The 17,869-nt window shown below is 36.9% G+C and overlaps 2 protein-coding genes across 2 annotated transcripts; one reads left to right on the top strand and one right to left on the bottom strand.

Annotated features, from left to right (window-relative positions):
* The first annotated feature begins 12,796 nt into the window (after window positions 1-12,796).
* On the top strand, window positions 12,797-13,975 carry LOC130966552 (uncharacterized). Its single transcript, XM_057891368.1, has one exon. It carries the CDS (start codon window positions 12,932-12,934, stop codon window positions 13,652-13,654), a length of 723 nt encoding a protein of 240 aa, XP_057747351.1. The 5' UTR covers window positions 12,797-12,931; the 3' UTR covers window positions 13,655-13,975.
* Window positions 13,976-16,145: 2,170 nt separating this feature from the next.
* Window positions 16,146-17,525, bottom strand: LOC130965277 (probable membrane-associated kinase regulator 2). The gene is made up of 2 exons (XM_057890016.1): window positions 16,602-17,525; window positions 16,146-16,521 (listed from the first exon to the last, which is right to left on the bottom strand). The coding sequence occupies exons 1-2, from the start codon at window positions 17,497-17,499 to the stop codon at window positions 16,466-16,468; spliced, it is 954 nt and encodes a 317-aa protein (XP_057745999.1). The 5' UTR covers window positions 17,500-17,525; the 3' UTR covers window positions 16,146-16,465.
* Window positions 17,526-17,869: the final 344 nt, after the last annotated feature.

The raw sequence follows: 17,869 nt of genomic DNA, 5'->3' as shown, positions 1-17,869 counted from the left end.
AAAAAACAAAATAATTTTTTTTTTATTTTTATGATTTTATAAAATTTTTTTTTTTGAATTTTTATTAATTTTTTCGAAAATAAAGTTTAGAAAAACGAAAAATAAAAGAAAAATTTTGAAAAAAATTTTTGAAAAGAAAATTACCTAATCTGAGCAACAAGATGAACCGTCAGTTGTCCATACTCGAACAATCCCCGGCAACGGCGCCAAAAACTTGGTGGACGAAATTGTGATCCATGTTTTAACTATTTTGAGAGAAATCATTATTATGGCACTGGTTGAATTCACAACTCCGTTCAACTAACCAGCAAGTGTACTGGGTCGTCCAAGTAATAAACCTTACGTGAGTAAGGGTCGATCCCACAGAGATTATTGGTATGAAGCAAGCTATGGTCACCTTGTAAATCTCAGTTAGGCAGATTAAAATTGTTTATGGTTTCGATAATTAATAAAAAGAAGAAATAATAAAAGGGATAGAACACTTATGCAGATTCATTGGTAGGAATTTCAGATAAGCGAATGGAGATACTGTAAGGCTCAAGGACGCCTGCCCTCCTACTGCTTCAACTCAATCCTTCTTACTCCTTTCCATGGCAAGCTGTATGTAGGGCATCACCGTTGTCAGTGGCTACATCCCATCCTCTCAGTGAAAATGGTCCTCTGCGGCTGTCACTCGCATGGCTAATCATCTGTCGGTTCTCAATCAGGTTGGAATAGAATCCATTGATTCTTTTGCGCTTGTCATCACGCCCAGCCTTCAGGAGTTTGAAGCTCGTCACAGTCATTCAATCCCAGAATCCTACTCGGAATACCATAGACAAGGTTTAGACTTTCCGGATCCTCATGAATGCCGCCATCTATCTAGCTTATACCACGAAGATTCTGTTGGGGAATCTAAGAGATACACATTCAAGCTCTGTTGCATGTAGAACGGAAGTGGTTGTCAATCACGTGCGTTCATAAGTGGGAATGATAATGAGGGTTATTTAATCATCACATTCATCATGTTCTTGAGTGCGAATGAATATCTTGGAATAAGAATAAGAGAGAATTGAATAAAAGAAAATAGAACTGCATTAATATTTGAGGTACAGCAGAGCTCCACACCCTTAATCTATGGTGTGCAGAAACTCCACCGTTAAAAATACATAAGTAAAAGGTTCAGGCATGGCCAAATGGCCAGCCCCCTAAAACGTGATCAATAGCCTCTTAGAATGAAGAATAAAACAAAACTGAGACCAAAGATGAAACGTGGTCAAAAGACATCCAATACAATAGTTAAATGTTCTATTTATAATAAACTAGCTCCTAGGGTTTACATGAGTAAGTAATTGATGCATAAATCCACTTCCGGGGCCCACTTGGTGTATGCTTGGGCTGAGCTTGATCAATCCACGAGCTGAGGCTTCTCTTGGAGTTGAACTCCGAGTTATGACGTGTTTTGGGTGTTCAACTCCGGATCATGACGTTTTTCTGGCGTTTAACTCCAGACAGCAGCATGTACTTGGCGTTCAACGCCAAGTTACGTCGTCAAATTCCGAATAAAGTATAGACTATTATATATTACTGGAAAGCCCTGGATGTCTACTTTCCAACGCCGTTAAGAGCGCGCCATTTGGAGTTCTGTAGCTCCAGAAAATCCATTTCGAGTGCAGAGAGGTCAGATTCCAACAGCATCAGCAGTCCTTTTGTCAGCCTTTTTCAGAGTTTTGCTCAAATCCCTCAATTTCAGTCAAAATTTACCTGAAATCACAGAAAAACACACAAACTCATAGTAAAGTCCAGAAATGTGAATTTAACATAAAAACTAATGAAAACATCCCTAAAAGTAGCTTGAACTTACTGAAAATTGCCTAAAAACAATGCCAAAAAGCGTATAAATTATCCGCTCATCAGGAAGCATGAAGAGCTTCTCTCAAAACAGAGCCAATCAGAGCCCCCACAGTCAAACTCTAAGTTTGGTGTTGGGAGGCCACAACCAACTTCTAAGTTTGGTGTTGAACCCCCATATTCAAACTCTAAGTTTGGTGTTGGGAGGTTCCAACATTGCTCTGAGCATCTCTGAGGCTCCATGAGAGCCCACTGTTAAGCTACTGACATTAAAGAAGCGCTTGTTGAGAGGCAACCCAATGTTATATTTAATCTATTTTCCTTTGTTATTTTAGGTTTTTTGTAGGTTGATGATCATGAGAAGTCACAAAATCAATTGAAAAAGTAAAAACAGAATGAAAAACAGAAAGAAAAATAGCACACCCTGGAGGAAGACCTTGCTGGCATTTAAACGCCAGTAAAGGCAGCAAATGGGCGTTTAACGCCCAGTCTGGCACCATTCTGGGCGTTTAACGCTAGAAAGGGGCACCAGACTGGCGTTAAACGCCAGGAAAGGGCAAGAAGTTGGCATTAAACGCCAAAAATGGGCACCAGCCCGGCGTTTAACGCCAGAATTGGCATGAAGAGCATTTTTGCTAGCCACATGGTGCAGGGATGAATTTTCCTTGACACCACAGGATCTGTGGACCCCACAGGATCCCCACCTATCCCACCACCCTCTCTCTTCTTCTTCACCCATTCACCAATCACCTCAACCACTCTTTCCCAAAAACCCCTCACCTATCAAATCCCATCTTTCTCTTCACCACTCACATCCATCCTTCATAAAACCCCACCTACCTCACCATTCAAATTCAAACCACTTTTCCTCCCAAACCCACCCATTCATAACCGAAACCTACCCCTCTCTCCACCCCTATATAAACCCATCTTCACTCCTTCATTTTCACACAACCTAAACACTACTTCTCCCCCTTTGGCCGAACCACAAAGCCATCTCCATCTCCTCTATTTCTTCTTCTTCTACTCTCTTCTTTCTTCTTTTGCTCGAGGACGAGCAAACCTTTTAAGTTTGGTGTGGTAAAAGCATTGCTTTTTGTTTTTCCATAACCATTTATGGCATCCAAGGCCGGAGAAACCTCTAGAAAGAGGAAAGGGAAGGCAAAAGCTTCCACCTCCGAGTCATGGGAGATGGAGAGATTCATCTCAAGGGTGCATCAAGACCACTTCTATGAAGTTGTGGCCTTGAAGAAGGTGATCCCCGAGGTCCCTTTCAAACTCAAAAAGAGTGAATATCTGGAGATCCGACATGAGATCCGAAGAAGAGGTTGGGAAGTTCTTACCAACCCCATTCAACAAGTCGGAATCTTAATGGTTCAAGAGTTCTATGCCAATGCATGGATCACCAAGAGCCATGATCAAAGTGTGAACCCGAACCCAAAGAATTGGCTTACAATGGTTCGGGGGAAATGCTTAGATTTTAGTCCGGAAAATGTAAGGTTGGCATTCAACTTGCCCATGATGCAAGGAGATGAACACCCTTACACTAGAAGGGTCAACTTTGATCAAAGGTTGGACTAAGTCCTCATAGACATTTGTGAAGAGGGCACTCAATGGAAGAGAGATTCAAGAGGGAAGCCGGTTCAACTGAGAAGGCATGATCTCAAGCCCGTGGCTAGGGGATGGTTGGAGTTTATCCAACGCTCAATCATTCCCACTAGCAACTGGTCCGAAGTTACTATAGACCGGGCCATCATGATTCATAGCATCATGATTGGAAATGAAGTAGAAGTTCATGAGGTTATAGCTCAAGAACTTTATAAGGTGGCGGACAAGTCCTCTACCTTGGCAAGGTTAGCCTTTCCTCATCTCATTTGTCACCTCTGTTATTCAGTTGGAATTGACATTGAGGGAGACACCCTCATTGATGAGGACAAGCCCATCACTAAGAAAAGGATGGAGCAAACAAGAGATCCCACTCATCATGAAATCCCTGAGATACCTCAAGGGATGCACTTTCCTCCACAAAACTATTGGGAGCAAATCAACACCTCCCTAGGAGAATTGAGTTCCAACATGGGACAACTAAGGGTGGAGCACCAAGAACATTCCATCCTCCTCCATGAAATTAGAGAAGATCAAAGAATCATGAGAGAGGAACAACAAAGGCAAGGAAGAGACTTTGAGGAGCTCAAGCACTCCATAAGATCTTCAAGAGGAAGAACAAGCCGCCATCACTAAGGTGGACCCGTTCTTTAATCTCTTTGTTCCTTATTTTCCTGTTTTTCGAAAATTATGCTTATGTTTACCTATGTTTGTGTCTTGTGATCATTAGTGTCTTAGTGTCTATGCCTTAAAGTTATGAATGTCCTATGAATCCATCACCTTTCTTAAATGAAAAATGTTCTTAATTGAAAAAGAGAAGAATTGCATGAATTTTGAATTTTATAACAGATTAATTATTTTGATGTGGTGGCAATACTTTTGTTTTCTGAATGTATGCTTAAACAGTGCATATGTCTTTTGAATTTGTTGTTCATGAATGGTTGGCTCTTGAAAGAATGATGAAAAAGGAGACATGTTACTGAGGATCTGGAAAATCATAAAAATGATTCTTGAAGCAAGAAAAAGCAGTGAATACTCAAAAAAAAAAAGAAAAAAAAAGAGAGAGAAAAATGAAAAAAAGGAAAAAAAAAGAAAAAGAAAAAAAAAGTTGTGATCCAAGGCAAAAAGAGTGTGCTTAAGAACCCTAGACACCTCTAATTGGGGACTCTAGCAAAGCTGAGTCACAATCTGAAAAGGTTCACCCAATTATGTGTCTGTGGCATGTATGTATCCGGTGGTAATACTGGAAGACAGAGTGCTTTGGGCCACGGCCAAGACTCATAAAGTAGCTGTGTTCAAGAATCATCATACTTAACTAGGAGAATCAATAACACTATCTGGATTCTGATTTCCTAGAGAAGCCAATCATTCTGAATTTCAAAGGATAGAGTGAGATGCCAAAACTGTTCAGAGGCAAAAAGCTAAAAGCCCCGCTCATTTAATTAATACTGATCTTCATAGATGTTTTTGGAATTCATTGCATATTCTCTTCTCTTTATCTTATTTGATTTTCAGTTGCTTGGGGATAAGCAACAATTTAAGTTTGGTGTTGTGATGAGCAGATAATTTATACGCTTTTTGGCATTGTTTTTAGTATGTTTTTAGTATATTTTAGTTAGTTTTTATTATATTTTTATTAGTTTTAGTTAAAATTTACTTTTCTAGACTTTACTATGAGTTTGTGTGTTTTTCTGTGATTTCAGGTATTTTCTGACTGAAATTGAGGGACTTGAGCAAAAATCTGATTCAGAGGCTGAAAAGGACTGCAGATGCTGTTGGATTCTGACCTCCCTGCACTCGAAGTGGATTTTCTGGAGCTACAAAAGCCCAATTGGCGCGCTCTCAACTGCGTTGAAAAGTAGACATCCTGGGCTTTCCATCAATGTATGATAGTCCATACTTTTCCCGAGATTTGATGGCCCAAACCGGCGTTCCAAATCAGCTCAAAACTGCCCGGCGTTAAACGCCGGAACTGGCACAAGAATAGGAGTTAAACGCCCAAACTGGCACAAAAACTGGCGTTTAACTCCAAGAAAAGTCTCTACACATGAAAGCTTCAATGTTCACCCCAAGCACACACCAAGTGGGCCCGGAAGTGGATTTTTATGTCATTTACTCATTTCTGTAAACTCTAGGCTACTAGTTCTCTACAAATAGGACCTTTTGCTATTGTATTTTCATCTTTTGATCATTTTAGATCTTAGGATCATCTTTGGACGTCTAGTTCTTAGATCATTGGGGGCTGGCCTCTCGGCCATGCCTAGACCTTGTTCTTATGTATTTTCAACGATGGAGTTTCTACACACCATAGATTAAGATATCACTTGTTCCTCAACTTGATGAATGTGATGATCCGTGACACTCATCATCATTCTCACCTATGAACGTGTGCCTGACAACCACCTCCGTTCTACCTTAGATTGAGTGGATATCTCTTGGATCCCTTAATCGGAATCTTCGTGGTATAAGCTAGAATTGATGGCGGCATTCAAGAGAATCCGGAAGGTCTAAACCTTGTCTGTGGTATTCAGAGTAGGATTCAATAATTGAATGACTGTGATGAGCTTCAAACTCCTGAAGGCTGGGTGTTAGTGACAGACGCAAAAGAATCAATGGATTCTATTCCAACCTGATTGAGAACCGACAGATGATTAGCCGTGCCATGACAGGGTGCGTTGAACATTTTCACGGAGAGGACGGGACTGTAGCCACTGACAACGGTGATGCCCAACATACAGCTTGCCATGGAAAGGAGTAAGAAGGATTGGATGAAGACAGTAGAAAAGCAGAGAGACGGAAGGGACAAAGCATCTCCATACGCTTATCTGAAATTCTCACCAATGAATTACATAAGTATCCCTATCTTTATTTTATGCTTTATTCATATATCATCCATAACCATTTGAATTCGCCTGACTGAGATTTACAAAGTGACCATAGCTTGCTTCATACCAACAATCTCCGTGGGATCGACCCTTACTCGCGTAAGGTTTATTACTTGGACGACCCAGTGCACTTGCTGGTTAGTTGTGCGAAGTTGTGATAAGGAGTTGAGATTGCAATTGAGCGTACCATGTTGATGGCGCCATTGATGATCACAATTTCGTGCACCAAGTACCAAAATGAACATTCAGTTTCTTCTTAATATCTAGACAGAGCCAAACCATGAGGTGGTTGCGCCCCTGATGGGCGTCCTGCATTATCTGCTCAAGTAGCCTAGCTATCCGGTGGTCGTAGATCTTCCTTATCAAAATATCATGTTTTCTATTCCATATAAAGTTCTCCTACACAAAGTAATTCAACAACATTAGTTAGTCAAAATAAAGTACAATTAAAATACAGTTAATTCAACAATATTGGGTTCTTACCATCCACTTCAGAAATCATCGCTCTCTGGTCTCATCAGGGATCTTTGTGTATCTCGACCATGAGTTGTTGTACATGGATTTAATCACATTGGAGATCTCTTGTGTACATGCATTGTTGTCTGGTGCAAACCTATCAATAAAAAACTCAAGATTAGCAAACACATAAAAACACATAAAACTTAACAAATTCAAAATAGATTGCGGATAAAGACAATAAAATAGTACTTACGCTTGCATGCCATCAGGTCAAATCCTCAACCGTATGACGGATGGTGGTAGAGGGGCATCTGGCTAGGACGCATTAGAGGAATCACCTACCATGGTCTCTATCGTTGGAGTTGTAGGGGGTGACGGTGGGGGAATAGCAGAAGGAGCCACGTAGTTGGGGTTTGGGACCATGATGAACTGTTGGTCTGGTGGACCTGCCTATGATGTCACAGGGGACGACGGGATAGTCGGGGTAGATAACGATGATTGAGAAGTCCCTGGGGTAGTGGTAGTGAAAACCATCCTTCTACTACGACCACGAGACCGACTCGTTATACCTCTGCTACCTGTTGTCACGTCAGCAAAGAGAATACCAGTTAACACTAATCAGCATATATACATTACAAATCCTTCAACATTTATATTATTTCAAAAATTTTGACATAACCTTTCCGAAAATTGAATATATATCCACCTTTACGGTTTTCCCAAATTCAACCAACCTTAATTCACAACATCAGTCAAAACTCAATTAAAACACAAAGCACTCCAAACAAATTCAAATTCAAATTAAAAAAAACATAAAAACATGCTGAACTAATTTTTATAAATTCTCTAATTAATTCTAAATTATCACCTAATTGAAGCAGCAAGTAACATGAAAAGGAAATTAAAGCACCAAAAAAAATTTTCAAGTTAAAAATTAAGAACAAATTAAAGCAACAATAATAAAAAATTTAATGAAAACTTCACTAAGCAACCTGAATAATCAATACGAATCAATAATAATCAACACAAACCCTATTTTATAATAACAAGTAAGCTCATACCTTAATCTAGTCCAAACAAATTCAAATTCAAATTCAAATTCCAGAAACATAACAGCATATTGAACTAATTTTTATAAATTCTATAATTGATTCTATATTATCACCTAATTGCAGCAGCAAGTAACTTGAAATGAAAATTAAAGCATCAAAACGCAATTTCCAAGTTAAAGATTAAGAACAAATTAAATCAACAATAATAAAAAATATATAATAAAAATTTTACTAAGCAACCTGAATAATCAACACAAATCAATAATAATCAACGCAAATCCTATTTTATAATAACAAGTAAGCTCAGACCTTAATCTTATTTTAGAAGTTCAGAAGCATTAGAAGTTCAGAAGCATTACCTAAAATGAGCTTTAACAGAAAAAGAGAATGGCTGAGCAGGAACTTCTGATCTTCCTCATACACCGGCACCAAGAAGAAGAGTAGCAGGAGAAGAAAAAGAGCATAAGTGGTGGTAGAAGCGTTTCCAGCAGTAGTGGCAGCAGAACCGTAAGAGGGTGTCATTGAAAGGGGCTGCGGGAGAGGGCAGCAACTACTAGAGAGGTATTGACAGAGAGGAGAGATGAGAGAGTAAGAGAGAGACAAGGAGGAGAGAGAGGGAGAGAGAGAGGGAAAGAGAGAGAGAGAGAGAAATTCAAAATGAAGGAAAACAGAGTTCGCGATTCGAATTTAGGGCACGATTATTGTCGGATTTACCAGTGGATAAATCTGACGGTAACGCGTTACGGGTTACCAAAATGCAGCGTTCTACTAAACGCAGTGACGGATTCAGAAAATTTTGACAGTGGGGGCATATATATATATATATATATATATATATATATATATATATATATATATATATATATAATAATAATAATAATAATAATAATAATAATAATAATAATAATAATAATAATAATTTGGGTTTAGCTAGCATGTGTCCTAAGGGCACATGACAAGTTTACCATTAATTTAAGGTTTTAAAATTTTTCATTTAATAACTGCAAAATAAATACATTAAAAACTTAATTTTTTTTTGTATTTTTAATAAAAATATTCTCAATTTATAATCTTAATATGTGTCTTTAGGATACAAGATAGATAAACTCTAATAATTTTTTTACTAAAAATATTATATGTGCATAAAAATCAGCTATCAAATTATTCATTAATTATTATGTATTTGTGTATAAATATATTTATTGTTTAATTTATTTTCAATGTGTATTTTATATTTCATTATACATTCTATACGAATAGTTACTTTTTATGTACATATAGCATAATTATTGTTATAATTATATTTTGTTATTCTAAAATATGATTAGTCTTTAAAATATATAATTTACAAATTAAAACACTAAAATAGTAATTTAAATAATAATATATAATTTAAAATTTTATTTTTTAGGTTTCATATTTTTTAAAAAAATTGAGTAATCTTTTTTTTAACAATACAATCGAAATGTCTCTCTTTCTGTATATATCACTAAATAATTATTTAAAAATTCACTTCTCACAATTCAAAGCCAACTCTCAGCGATATTCATAGTTGAAAATTTTTTTTCAATTAATGTAGTTGTTACAGAAAAAACTAAACTAATTTTAAAAAAAGATAAATAATATCTTTTGAGTTTATTTTTAAGAAAGAACACCAATCTCATTTAAATTGAGAATTGATCATTCTAATAAACACCTAATATGAAATTCTTAAATTGATTATTATGTATAAAAAATTGAGTAAAAATTTATTGTGGGGTCAAATTCAATAATTTAATAGGGCAAATAGATATTATTATCATATACGACTCAAAAAAATTTCAAATTACAGTGGGTCACTTGCCCCACTACAATGTATATAGATCCGTCCCTGACTAAACGTGTTTACTGTCAAAATAATCCGACGGTAAATTTCACGCTATATTTTGCTCTTATTTTCCCCATTTTTCCTCCAATTATTATCCGTGAATTTACCATCGAAATCGAAAATCCGCTGGTAATGATTTTACTTAACGAATTTCACAACTAAACCGCCAATAAATCTGCCGGTAAAGTCGACGTTAATCTGCAAAACTAAATCCGACGATATTCAACATTTTTCTTGTAGCAAATTAAAGAAGAATAATAAATTAAAAAATTAAACAAAATATTTTAGTCCTCACCTAAATTTATTATATAAAAAGATATGAGAGTATATACTGCATTTACGAGATTTAAAATTAAACTAAACTAACAAGAAGATTTAAAACTAATACTAACAGAAAATATATAAAATATAGCAAATATATAAAATATATGCAAATAGCTTTAACGTTAGATGCGGGATGAGACAAAAAAAAAAAAAAAAGAAGGGAAATAACACTTTTTTCACACATTCAGCTTTCCGATCCATCCATTATTTCTTCTACCTGATAACTAAGCAACCATCCAACTAACATATAGCTATATATCTAGCTTTGATATAAACTACCCTTTCTCAGATCTACTTCTCTTTCTCTCTCATCAGCACGCATCCGTGTGTGAAAGGTTAGCTTCAATAACAAACATTACACATATATATATATATATATATATATATATATATATATATATATATATATATATATATATATATATAGTTCTTAACTGGATCAACTAATTAATTAATTCTCATCCTCGATCTCTTTTTTATGCACGAAATTTAATCACTTAAGTTTAATCACAATCATTATCAGAAAGTTTAGAAAACTACATATTTATGAATTAAAATGCCTAATGAAGTCAAAACTTAAGTCCTATGCTAATTAGATATAAGATTTAAATAAAAAATCCCATTTAGGCGATATATCGAGTATGTGGTGTGTAGCAAATTCAGACAGTATATTTAGCTCGATGTAGGTATCAAATAACCCAGAAAATTCAGCCACAGCAAACACATTCACTCCAAAACACAGAAATCATGTAACTTAACTTAACCAGATCACTAAAATAGAATGAAAAAGCAATAAAAATAAAGAAAAGAAAGACACGGAAGCAGGGGAAGAGAATTGAACCTGTGTTGATGACAGGGAAGGACGAAGAAATTGGGCGAGGTGGAGGAGCGGCAATAGCAGCGGCACAAAAGTTCGCCGCCCTTGGTTCCTCGCTGGACTGGAAGATGCGAAGCAGGGGCTGTTCGCGCAGAGACGGCGTGACTTCGCGCAAAGGAGGGAAGAAATAGGGAAACGGAGAAGAAAATGGAAGAAGGATTGGGCGATGCTGGTCGCCGGTGGTGTTTCGGCCGGACGGAGGCGGTAGGGTTCAGTACGTGGTTCACGTCTCTCTCTCTGTTAGGGCATGCAGAAGGGTGGTGAGGAAGAAGATGACGCAAAGTAACTCTCTCTCTCTCTCTCTCTCTCTCTCTCTCTCTCTCTCTCTCTCTCTCTCTCTCTCTCTCTCTCTCTCTCTCTCTCTCTCTCTCTCTCTCTCTCTCTCTCTCCACCTGGAAGGTTCTTAAAAAAATTAAAATTAAAAATCAAAAGTCAGGTAAGCACTTAACGTGCCATGTTGGCTTTTAAGTTAACGGAGTTAACGTTGTAATGACGTTCGGGTACTATCGACAGACGGATCCAGTCTTTTATGAGTACAAAGTCATTTTCCTTTTTTTATGGGTACTTTTGTCAGCGTTCGCAAAGTTCATGAGTACAAATGGTAGTTTTTCCAACACGAAATTAATTGTATGAATAGAAATTGATATCAATATCAATTTCATACTAATTAATATACCGGTGCATAATAAAGCTATTAATATAAATATCATATAAATACTAATTATATATTGACCATTAAAATTATTGATAATGAGTGTAATTAGAATAGTTAAAAAATTGAATGATTAATAATTTGTATAACTATTTATTAAATACTAATTCTCATAGTAAAGAAGATATTATTTTAAAATAAGTTGAGAAGAGAAACATAAATATACTAACACTAAAATATGCCATATTAATATTTTTGGCGCCAAAATACTAGCAGAATATAATGATAAATAATAATGATATTTTAGACGTCTGCTATTTTTCTTCAAATTTAAAATAACTTGTGGAACAAGACAGGCGCTTTTTTTTTTTTTTGGGGGGGGGGGGGGGGGGGGGTGTTAGACTCTAGAGGGAACTTTTGTTTTATTCCAAAAACAAAAAAATAAAGAGGACATAAAGACGGGCCAAAATAGTGTTTAAGCCTGTTTTGATTTGAAAGAAAATAAAAAAACAATCTGAGGAGCTCCCATGTCGATGGATGTGTACCAAACTTCTGTGCAACATTCATATGGAAAGTAATGGGAGCAGAATAATTAATGTGAGAATTAGTGTTATGGGTTTATCAGGTCAACTCCCTCTCTTCCTTCCTTCCCTTATACACGGTCCCCACAATAACTTTCAAATGGAATGCTACAAGTCACTTTTTTCCATATCGAACATAATTAATAGTCAGATGAACCGGCTAAACTAAATGTATCTATACTAGCGTTAAACTTGCCCTATATTTAATTGAAGAGAAATTGATTAGTTGTATGCATCCATTAATATGATATTCCTCGTAAATCATATTGCATTTTTTTAATGTGATTGAACATGGCTATGCCAACAGTCCTTAGATCTACCATATCCAAATGTTTTAATTTATTATATATATTGATGATAATTTAATTTATTTAAAATAAGAGAAATAATATTTGAAATAAGAGAAATAATATTTGTATTATTTTTTATACATATTTTTTTGTATAAAAATAAATTTTTTATTTTTTATTTTTTGCTTTTCATTATTCACTTTAATTTAAAAATATAAAAAATATAAAAAAAATGCATATACTATGGAACACATGACCCAGTCAGAAATAATGCCGTGCCATTCGCGAAAACGCGTCTAGAAGACTGACTCCATTATTCCTCCACACTTATTAAAGTTGCAGGTCAAAACACTGAGCTATCAAGATACGTTAGAATCATCCTCTTCAAAACATTATTTTTCAGTGGCAAACGACTATTACTAATCAAATAATAGACCATATATCTAATGATAAAACAGCGAAACAACACCATACACAACACAACACAACACAACACAACATAGACTGATATGGCTTATCAGAATCAGAACCAGAGCCAGCAGCGGAGGGATCAATTCAAACCATTAGCTCCATTCATATCATCGAGTCCCAGTCCCCCTCCCAGTCCCTTCAACACTAACCACCATGCCATTTCCGAAATGCAAATCCGTCGCATCAAGAGAGCCCTCTGTTGTTGCGGCTGCATCACTGCCCTCTTCTGCATAGTCGCAGTCATACTCATAGTTCTTAGCTTCACCGTTTATAACGTCACGGATCCAGAGGTGAGGCTCAACGGCGTTACAATCATCAACGGAACCCTAAACCTAAAGGCAAACGCCACTTCTCCTTCTCCTTCTGGTGACGTCACGCTTCTCGCTGACTTGTCCGTGAAAAACCGAAACTCCTTCGCCTTCAGGTACGGCACCACAACCACAACAGTTTATTACGAGGGCAGGGGAATCGGCGAGGGAACGATTCCGCCGGGGAAGACGAAAGGGAAGAGGACAATGAGGTTTAACGTGACGATGCAAGTGGTGGCGCAGAAGCTGGTGGACGCGCCGGGGCTGAGGAGCGACGTTGAGGACGATCAGGCAGTGAATATAAGCAGTTACGCTCGGATTGATGGGAAGGTGAAGGTTCTAAATTTGTTCTACAGAAAAGTTGTGGTTCTTTTGAATTGCACAGTTGAATACAACGTCACCACTGGCCATATCTTTCATGGTGACAACTGCTTCAACGATATTAGATTGTAGATCGTACTGCATTGAATCTCTTCAATTCCGATCCTCTTCAACTCGATACTGTAATTTTCTTTTTCCTCCCCCCTTCCACCACCACAAATGTTAACGACTTCATAGTGAGTGGCGAACGTTTTGTACTAGTATAGGCTGTATAGCAAAAGCAACATTTAAAAAGAAAAAAGAAAGAGAGGGAGAGGGAGGGAGGTGTGTTTTGTTTTGTATGGTTATACTTTTTAATTCAAAATTGCATATATGTTGGTGGACTTAAGAGAAAATATCAATTTAATTATTGCACTTGTGTAAATACTATAGTAATAATCAGTTTTTTACTTAGCTTCTAGAAAGGTAACTAAGAAAACCTAATTTTAATTATTAAATAATGAATTTTTCTAATAAATATTTTAAGCTCACTTGTTAAAGAAATAGAAAATTTTGAAAGAAAATATAAATTAAATATTAATTTTTAAATATTTTTATACATTTATGCACTCTTACTAATATTTTTAGAACGCTCTTTAATTAAGTTCAATAAAGTAAATAAAACTCTTTTAAATTTTAAGTAAATTACTAAATTGATATCTAAAAACTGTTGCTGCTTACAAAAACAATTCTAAAAGACATAAATGATAAAATAACTCTTAACAAATTTTAAAATTTGATAAAAGATGCTTCTATTTTGGTTAACCAAAAAGGCTACGGTGGCTAACGAAAGCAGTGTTTGCTATTTGGTTGATGTTAATGACCCTTTCTTCTATAGATTCTCGGTCATATAGTTGTTCTCCAGTATGTCTCCTTGCTGATCCACGGCCGTTGCTTGTATTTGTTGCATAGGTGATGTATGTTTGGGTATGCTCTGACATTCCTATGCTATATGGTTTCTATGTGTGTGTATGTATTTTGTGAAATGATGTTGATTGAAGTCTATTTTTGTGGGATGTTTGTATGGACAGAGACGGCGAAGCTGCACCGTCCCTGAGTGAAAAGAACCAGACGTTCTACAATTCTCTCCTTAGAGAGAAGAAGCTCTCCTTTGTTGAGAGAAAAATCACGTACTAGCAATGATAAGTGACTATTTTTGGAGTTATCTTAATCTCATCCACATTGTTGTGAATTCCCGCCCAACCCCGTGGGGTCCTTTCCTAAATCCAAAACTGAGGTCACAACTTACAAGTTAGTGAAGTTACACGTCATAGGAGAAAAAAGCCATAAAAGAAAAAACACTATCGGGTTGTCTTAGCAGAAGCAAACAATAATGGAACCTAAAACCCAACAAAAATATCTCTACTTTGGGCCACGCTAGGAGCAATGAAACTAGAAAAGTATGGAGTGGGGATGGACTATATTAAAGGTGATGCACCACCTTTGTTCATACTTTGTACGTGTTGTTTTTATCAATCTAAATATCTAAGCTAGTCTAGACCAAAAAAAGGGGGAAAAATGTAATCTCGTTGGAGATGTCAGATGTGTAGAATTTACGATTGCAGCTACTCTTGGATAATACAATAGTTTGGGTGTATTGGATCCTTTTTCAACCTCATGGAATTTGAATGTGCGAGTTATTTTGGGGCAATAATCTTCTGAATTTTGAGGCATAAGGCCTCAGTTATTGTACAACCAAAAACAATAATAAAAATAAAAGAGAGACTTTAAGAGTAGCTTTTAAATTTCAAAGATTAGAAATTTGACGTACTTATTTCTATTATTTTCAGATTATCAATTGTATTATTTTTCAAGTGCGTATAGTTTGATATATGTATTTAATTGGTGTTCTAATTCTAACTTAATGAGAATCTTGAGTAAAAAAAGAAACAAAAAGAAAAGAGCATTTAGTGGGGGGCAAAAGTGCGGCACAAAAGGATTAATTGAATATCCTACATCACACACAAAAATGAAGTACCATCAGCAACATTAAATTAAATCGCCAATTCCAACACTTGGTAACCTTCTGAGACATTGAAGCCGAGAGAACAGAACACCGTACCCACACACAACCACTGAATCACTTGTTTTATTGTGTGTTTCTGTTTGTGTTTGTTTTCTTCCTTAATTTTTGTTTAGTCTATAACTTTTGCTCTCTTCGGTCTTAATCACTCAAAAAGAATATCTCACTTTTCACTGCTCATGCATGCACCTATCTATCTTCCCCCCCTTTTCTCTGACCGCATTTTCCGTGGCCTCAAGTAACTATGACACTACAAATTATAAAAACAAACTTCATCAACTCTATAGTCTATAACTTATTATAGTACTGATAAATTGATAGTAGTATATATATTTATCAGTCATTCTTTTAATCAAGAAGTAGCAGCACTGGAGCATGTTACGTTCTCGAGGCAAACATTGTAAAAGCAAAAAGAAAGACGATTATTTAGACAAAAGCAAATTGGTAAATAACTAATGAAAGTTACTGACAAGTAGAAGAATATTATAATTATACTAATACTGCAGCTACTAATAAAGTTATCAATTTCTACATAAGGATGAGGATTCAAAAGATGTGATTCTTGTTTCACCTTTTAGCAAGAAAGAAGAGCCTTTACATTATAGTACTACATAAGATACAAAGGGTACAATGAGAAAATTAAAGAGGCAAAGAGCTAAATGGTGCGGAATGAGCTTGCATTGATCTTTACATAGCCATTGTCACATGCCACCACTAGGACTCCACTGGCACTGCAGACTTATCTATCTTCCAAATTTTCCCCTTCTAAACTTAAATCAAATAAACTATGACTTTTTACATAATGCAGACGTCGCATTAGAAAACATAACTGAAACTGATTATCAATTATCATCACGTCCTTGAGAATTGTGCATCATGTCTCAAGTGTCATGCAATGGATTGCTCACAGAACGTGGTAGCTGAGAAGACTCGCATTCTGTTTGAGGAAATGAAATCAAAATAAATTACGTAGATGAAATAAAAAGAAATAGAAGAAAAGGAGGAAATGATTGTGACCTCTGGAGGCATTGAAGGACCTCTTGCAGTGCAAAATGGCGCTCTGTATCCCATCGTGTTGCTGCAGCAGCGAATCATCACGCCGCCTTGACGACACCAACACCGCAGCAGAGGCGGACCGGCTCTTCCCCAAAAGCTTGCTTCCCTCGGCTTCATCGGAGCCACCGTCTTCCCCTTGGTTCTGCGGCGGCGGCGAGGCATTCACGTTGAGCTTGTCATCAGCGCACCTACTCCTGGAGACCTTAATGTAGAGAGGCTTCACCATTCTCAAATACTTGTGCATTAAACGCTTCTCTTCCGAAGAAGAAGAAGAAGAAGAAGAAGACGAAGGAGGAGGAGAAGAAGATAATGAGTGTGATTCGTGTTTGTTGTTGGAAGAAGCTCTTGGTTTAGAGGTGTTGTCTCTGGTGAAAAAGGACAGGATGGGGACTTCTTCAACCTTGAACTTGACCGTACAGAGCTTGCCCTGTTGTGTGGGATTGGGCTTGGGCTTCTTGAGGCCCAACATGAAGACGCGGAACTTGGTGGCGGATTTGAGGAAGGAAGCAGTGAAGGGAGGAGGAGGAAGAGGGGGGTTGGGATTGGAGTCGGAATCGGAGTTGGAGTTAAGAAAGGAAGAAGAAGGGTCCAAGTGGAGCTCCATGTTGTGGTGGTTATTAGTTGAAGGGGAGAGCGTGAAGCTGATGTGGCCATCATCATCAGAGTCTGATGAGTGGACTTGTGGAGAATGGTGAGAATGATCTTGAGACTCGTTGGGTAGCGTAAACTCCAGGTCTATGAAAGGCCCCTCCTCCTCGTCGGTGGTTTCAGGGGCAGCAGGAGGAGGTGGAGGTGGTGGTAGTCGTCCTTCTGCTCCTCCACCACCTCGCCAGTATTTGAGGAAGGTGAAAACTTCCATGGTCGGTAGAGCCAGTGCACAATGTGTTTTTTTTTTTTTTTAATGTAATACGATTGAAGAGTGGGAGAGAGATACAGAATGCCTTTGTAATTTTGTATTTATTTGCTCATTGCAGTTGCAGGTTGATCATGTGACACCACCTTAAATATATTCATTCATTCAACAATTTTTAATTAATTATTATTTTAATATAAAGATATTTTCATGATCATATAATAATGTATTTGAGGAGAACAGTATGTATATCCTTGGAGAGTATCTAGCGTTTGAAGAGAATAAGTGAACAGTCCATATTTGTTTATTAATGATTTGTCTACGTAAATTGCTGAGACAAAGTGCCCCCAGAGAGAATGGGGACCCTGAAAGGGAT

Source organism: Arachis stenosperma, chromosome 3 (genome assembly GCF_014773155.1).
Source record: "Arachis stenosperma cultivar V10309 chromosome 3, arast.V10309.gnm1.PFL2, whole genome shotgun sequence".
NCBI lineage: Eukaryota > Viridiplantae > Streptophyta > Magnoliopsida > Fabales > Fabaceae > Arachis > Arachis stenosperma.
The sequence above is the reverse complement of the archived record's forward strand: the minus strand, read 5'-3'. Positions and strand labels throughout refer to the sequence as shown.

What these genes read in the sequence shown, in the direction of transcription:
- LOC130966552 (XM_057891368.1), top strand. Translation starts at nt 12,932, where the DNA reads ATGGCTTATCAGAATCAGAACCAGAGCCAGCAGCGGAGGGATCAATTC.
- LOC130965277 (XM_057890016.1), bottom strand. Translation starts at nt 17,499, where the DNA reads ATGGAAGTTTTCACCTTCCTCAAATACTGGCGAGGTGGTGGAGGAGCA. An exon ending in GTCCTTCAATGCCTCCAGAG is followed by an intron (nt 16,522 to 16,601) that starts GTCACAATCATT and finishes TTCCTCAAACAG; the next exon opens with AATGCGAGTCTTCTCAGCTA.